Source organism: Trypanosoma grayi, assembly GCF_000691245.1.
Source record: "Trypanosoma grayi strain ANR4 Tgr_792_V1, whole genome shotgun sequence".
Classification (NCBI taxonomy): Eukaryota; Euglenozoa; class Kinetoplastea; order Trypanosomatida; family Trypanosomatidae; genus Trypanosoma; species Trypanosoma grayi.
The window spans coordinates 1-5,937 of record NW_008826411.1 but is presented as its reverse complement, the minus strand read 5'-3'; the positions used below and the strand labels follow the sequence as shown (position 1 = coordinate 5,937).

Sequence of the window (5,937 nt, the reverse complement as noted above, 5' to 3'; positions counted from 1 at the left end):
AATCCCAACCTCATCCCCAATTTGCGCGAGGCGTGAGGGTGGCGTAAAGAGTCAAGCCCCACAGTGTACAATGTAAGAATGGACAAGCAAAAAAAAATACAAAAAAAAGGACAAACCTCCTCTTCATCAGAGCGAAAGTTTTCCCACCCGGAGCATGCTCGCAATCTGCTCAACCTGCAGACGCTCTTTGAGGTGACGTTGGCGTTCAGCCTCACGCTCAAAGAAAGCCGCCAGGCGTCGCTGGGCAACTCCGCGACGCCAGTGTGGGACAAGCAGCGGTTTCGAGGCATTCACCACGGACCTCCGTTCACCTTGGCTATTGAGAAAAACGAGTGGCTCAGGATGGTTGCCGAGATAAAGCAGGAGCGAGGATGGAGATCCAACTGGCTTACAGAATCCACCACCCTTCACCGTTTCTACTGGAACGAAAGATTGAATGAGTTTCATCCACATGGAGGACTCCTGCATCTCCAATGCCTCACGCTGACAGCTCTCTCGATCTTGCAGGGAAACCTGCATAGAACTTTGTCCAGCAAGGTACTGCAGCTCGATATGTACCTTACGCCATGCCTCTATGACGCCGCGCCGCTCACAGTCCTCTTTTGCCGAAATGGCGGCGACGCAGAGGCAGTAGTGAGTCGCGGCAACGTCCAGATATGTGACGCCGGAAAAGGGCTGGTCCATGTGCACACAGAGCATCGCGGTACACGTTAGCAACGCATCCGCCCCCAGGGGCAGACGCTTTTTGGTTGATACAACACCTGTTTTCGAACAACCTTCTTTTTGCTCCGCATTCTGCACCCGCACCTCTTCGAAATGAGGACCAACTACATCACTCAACTCGGTTTGACTGGACAACTCTACTTCAAGCGCAGCCATCTCCAAATGCAGATTGTGTTCACTATACCAAAGTTGAATAAATTCAATCCAACGCTCTTCATTATAATCGTAAAATGTCTGGTTAAGCTCAGCTACAGTCCCGATAAAACACAAAAACTCAAAGTCATCGTCTCTGCGGCACTGGCGACCGCCCCAGTCAGAGTCGTCGTCCACGCGCACAGCGAAGTTAAACACAGCAGTAAATGGACGAAGCAAGATTCTCTTAACCACGTCTTGGCGACGCGCAAAGTACCGCATGCGAAGCGCCACCACATCTGCAAGCGTCACTTCGTTACACCACAGGGACTCAAGGCCGCATGCTCGGCAGATCGTCCACGTGACATGAAGTTTCTCCACCAGGTCGCGCGGCAATGCGTCAGCGACATCTTCGTCCATCAGAAATGATGCTTGTCCCGTTCGCGGCGATGCGGTCCTCCAGAGAACGCAGCACCGCAGAGACGGCTCCCAATACGGTATCGTCGACTCCCTCCTGGCCAACACGTCAACACCAGTGGATCCCATGATGCCGCCGCCCTCCACACGCCTCAACGCGCTGCACAACAAGAGAAACAAACGATAGTGGAAGTACGGACAATCCATCGCACGTTTTACTGACAAATGTGCCAGGAACCTCTCCGCCCGCTGTTCCCCGTGCGTCTGCAAAAATGGAACGAAGAATGGTTTCGAAAAAGCCTGACGGCGGAGAACGACAAATGGCTTTGAAGTGGCATCCGTCCTTTCTTCTGGGGCACTGTCCACACCTCCGGGTGTCCGCGACAACGGTTGGGGCTCCGGAGCATCACCACCATCATGGGCATCAGTGGTCATATTTGATACGGGTGTCCAGGGCCTTTCTGCAGCCTCACAAATGGACTCGTCCCCGAGTGGTGCACACCACTCGTCGTCCATTAGCGGCTTCAAATGAGAATGTATCCCGCTGTCATCATCATATAGGGCACTTTTTCGAGGTTGAAGTGGCGAAGGCATCATCATCTTCATCCCCAATGGCGTTTCTGACACAACAGCATTTATGGTCTGCATTTGTTGTCGATCAAACGGAGACTCTGCCACCCCTATCGCATCACCTCCGGAAAAAGGAAAGTACGTCTTCGGCGCATGTTCCTCACTGTCGGGGCGTACCATGGCACCAGAGTCAGTGGTGCCATTTTTACTCTTATCAAACTCATGCAAAAAATCACATATCATCACATCTTGCCACTCGGCCTCAGTAACGGAATTGTCACTTCGGTCACGGCGACGCACCTTAGCCTTATAGGCCTCACGGTATTGAGCCATTATCTCTTCCATGTCGAGCACTCTATTTGGTGCAAAGTGCATGACTAACTGCTGAAGTTTTAGTCTTCGGGTGTCTCGTTCCTCCTCGTCAATAGTGCGTGAACGCCTTGGCAAAGCGAGCGGAGCAATTCCGTTGTTTCCTCCTCTACAGCGTGCAGCTGTTGAGTTGCACTGTGGGTCATTTTCTCTGCACCCGTCGCGTCGCCGTCGCCGCCCTTGCACAACCTCCACGGGGTCGAGAAGTGTGAAGGATGAAACCAAACGATTAGAGTCACTCGTCTCGCGGTAGCAGGTGTCCCAGTATGAGCCGTCGTTGGTGGTGAACTGGAAGGCGGACAATACGGCCGGTTGAGTCCCCGTACCCTCGTACTTCACCGCCAGCGCGGCGAACAGGTCATCCCAATGATCCTTGTACGCGAACAATATGGTATCGATATGACCCAGCTGCCGAGGATTGTGTTTCTCGTAGAAGCTTACGAGACGCCTGCGGACGTCACGCTCCTTCTCCACGGCCACACCTGAAGAAATAGGCGAATAGGGAAACATATGATTCCTTTTCCTCCCTTGTTTCTTTGATTAGCCCCTTGGGCTGAATAGAAACAGAAATGAGAAAATAACAAAGAGGAACTAAGATGTGGTGAAGGGTGTCACCTCAAACTTCAGATGGCTATGTGCTTCTTTACTCTCAGCAGCTCCCTTCTCTCTCTCCCTCTCTCTTCTACAACTGTCTGTTTGTTGTTGCTCGCTATACATGACATGAACACGAACCCACAAACACACACATAGGTACAAACATAGACACGCAAAACCACACTGAGAAACGACCTTGCGGAAGTCTCACCGCCGCTTGACTTTTTTCCCACTCCGTGTAAGCATCAGGTCCTCCCGCATTCGCTCCACCTCCGTCCGATACGGCTCCCATAGCTCTAGGAGTTCATACTGCAGAGATGAGAAGACGGTTGGCTCTAGAGCGCGCAGCCGCTGGTATTGCTCCTCTACCACTTGGTAGCCCACCACAGGGACCGCTACCAATGGCTTCTCCGCCTCCTTCCGTTCAGCAGCTTTGGACTTCTTTGACTCGGGCACAACCGGAAGAAACGGTTTCTCGCGCTGCTCGTACGGCACCTTGAACATCTCATCAACAATAGGGAAGTGGTCAATCACAGTGTGGGCGATCGCCACGTACATCTTCGCAAGAAGATTCATCTCTGTTTGTTGCATGTACAAAGAACAAGGCGACGCTTTGGAGGCTTTCTTGGGCTGACGGCGCGCTTGCGGAAGAGGCTCCTTGGGCTGCCACCCACGCGCAACAGCCCGCGCAAAGAAGTGGGCTGCGCGACCATAGTTCTTCTCCTCAAATGCCCCATTGGCGAGGATGAGCATTGCCTCGGTAATGCATTCCGGTGGAGCCGGCAGCTCTTCTGGGCGCCTCAACGCGGCCTCCACAAAATCGTCATAGTCGCGCAGGGCAGCGGCAACGTCCTCACGCGAACTCTGTGAGCGCTCGTAGCTGCGCTGTTGGAAAGCCCTGGCACGCTGCAGGTATGCCATCGCCGTGCAGTGGTCATCCCCCGGTAGACTCAACAAGAGTGATAAGTCCACAATAGCATTGTCAAGATTCTGCAGCTTTATCGCATACACAGCAGCACGGCGGAGAAGTGTTTGCCGACGCTCCAACACGGATTGCCGCTGGTCAAGCGCTTTGGAAAGCTCCTCCACCTCCGATGAAGTGTCGTTAATCATTGCATACACATCCGCCGCACGGGAGTAGTACTGCGCGCAGCTCTTACGCAAATGCTGGAGGTGCCGCAGGTTCTCTAACGCCAGTGACGCATCCTGCACTGCCATAGCACTCTCGGCAGCATCCTCGTGAGCGCACACGTACGCCGAGTTTGAAGCTGCCCGTTCATACAAAGTGCGCGCCTCATGCATCAACTCTTCAGCTTTTGAAAACCTCACTGAAGTCTCAGAGATGGCTGCTGCTTGTTTATCTTTTACAAGTCCTAGGCAGTAGTACGCGTGAGCCTCGTAGAAGCTCGGAGAATCAAAACGATTTGAATGGCTACTAGGAGACAACGAAACGGAAGCAGACGCCCCTTTTGTCAGCAGAAGTAAATCGTGAAGGTGTCGCTCCGCCGCTTCATACCGGTCAGCCTTTAGCGCACATTGACTTGTGTGCGCTAGGACAGCCATTGTAGGTGGGCTTAGGCTGAGGTACTTCTCATACTCCTTGTAGGCCGCGGCGTGATTTTCGAGATACTCATGACAAGCTCCCCGCAGTGCATACGTGTCCGTGGCAAGCGGGTCGATATGGCTACTGAGCGTAAAAAAATCGAGGGCTTCCTGGTGTTCATTCTGTCGCATCGACAACTTACCGAGGCGTATCAGGATGGCAGCCGCCCGCACTCGGTCTTGCTCCGCCTTCTTCTCCGAACTGCTCATAGTATTCATCGTAGATCCTGTAGGACTGCTTTCAGAGCGCTGCAGTTGTTCAAGAGCCGCCTGCAGAAACTTTTGCGCGTCACGCAGTTTCCCAGCGGCCTCCTCTGTGTCTGCGCGGTCAAAATACCACTGCAGAGGGTCAGATGCAGTGCCTGATGCTGCTGCTGCCGCTGCAGCGGCAGCGGTCACTCCCTTTGGAGACCCGTCACGGCGCGTGGCGACGGGGGCCCCCTTTAGATTTCCGTAGCGGTCGGAGAATGTGCGGTGCGATGGCAGCTCGCCGATGGAATACGCAACGGAGCGGTGGTAATCCTCAACGAGGCGGCGGCTTAGCGAGGCAGAGTTCTGCTGCCGCGACTGCTTCAAAGGTGACTCCCGTTGCGTAGGACTCATGCTAGTCATTCTCATCCTGCACGGTGTCACTAAAGCTTTTGACGCGTTTTTCACACCCGAACTCTCTTAAAGAGAGAAATTTAAAACTATTATAAAAAAAAACTTCCAGGTAAACCAAGAAAAAAAGGATATTAAAAAAAAAAATGTCACGACCTCCAACAGACCTTCACCAGAAAGGGACAAGAGCATTGTTCCATGAGCAATCTAATAATGTGTACATGGCGCGGCAAGAAGCGCACATAGCCACTACTCTACATCCAACCCCCACACCTCCGCAATTTGCTGCCCCATCACATCCATCCCATGTCCAGCCTCGTCGATGACATGCCTCCCCTCATCATCCAGGCTTGAAACAGTAGTACCGAGAGGTGTGGTAATAACAGGTTCGACCCAATCACGGCCCAGCGCCGAAAATTCTTGCACACGACTATCGTAAAGCTTTCGCCGTTCCAACTCCAGAACTTCATCCTCGCGCAAAAGCCCTAGTCGCGGGATAAAACGACTGTTTTCACTGGTCGTCTTGTCTGGCATATCGTACATCTTGCCACACTTGCATACACCTTTAGACCAATCACCCTGAAGACACTGTTGTCGCTGTACGTAGCACCAAAGACCAGGACCCTCCCGCAGCCCTGCTGCCCAGTAGCCATCGTGCCAGTCGCCATTTGTCAGTAGCAGCAGCGCCCGACCATCACAGAGGCCGTTGCGAAACTCCCCTTTAAGGATATCACCATTGGCTAGGAAGAGTTTGCCGAAACCACTGCGCTGATCATCTACCCATTCACCCTCGTACACGTCACCATTTTCTTCCCATGAAGTACCAAAGCCGTCACGCTTCCCCGCCAGCCACTCACCGCGGTACACACGCACCCACGGTGACCGTTCATCCGCACGTAACCACAGTGTTCCTTCACCCTCTCGTAAGCC

At 53.2% G+C, this 5,937-nt stretch overlaps 3 protein-coding genes across 3 annotated transcripts; all 3 read right to left on the bottom strand.

The window, feature by feature from the left end:
- Nucleotides 1–126: 126 nt before the first annotated feature.
- On the bottom strand, nt 127–2,721 carry DQ04_07921020 (hypothetical protein; the record flags this gene model as incomplete). The annotated part of the gene is made up of 1 exon (XM_009315356.1): nt 127–2,721. The coding sequence occupies one exon, from the start codon at nt 2,719–2,721 to the stop codon at nt 127–129; it is 2,595 nt and encodes an 864-aa protein (XP_009313631.1).
- Nucleotides 2,722–3,012: 291 nt separating this feature from the next.
- On the bottom strand, nt 3,013–5,025 carry DQ04_07921010 (hypothetical protein; the record flags this gene model as incomplete). The annotated part of the gene is made up of 1 exon (XM_009315355.1): nt 3,013–5,025. One exon carries the CDS (start codon nt 5,023–5,025, stop codon nt 3,013–3,015), a length of 2,013 nt encoding a protein of 670 aa, XP_009313630.1.
- Nucleotides 5,026–5,256: 231 nt separating this feature from the next.
- Nucleotides 5,257–5,550, bottom strand: DQ04_07921000 (kinesin; the record flags this gene model as incomplete). The annotated part of the gene is made up of 1 exon (XM_009315354.1): nt 5,257–5,550. The coding sequence occupies one exon, from the start codon at nt 5,548–5,550 to the stop codon at nt 5,257–5,259; it is 294 nt and encodes a 97-aa protein (XP_009313629.1).
- Nucleotides 5,551–5,937: the final 387 nt, after the last annotated feature.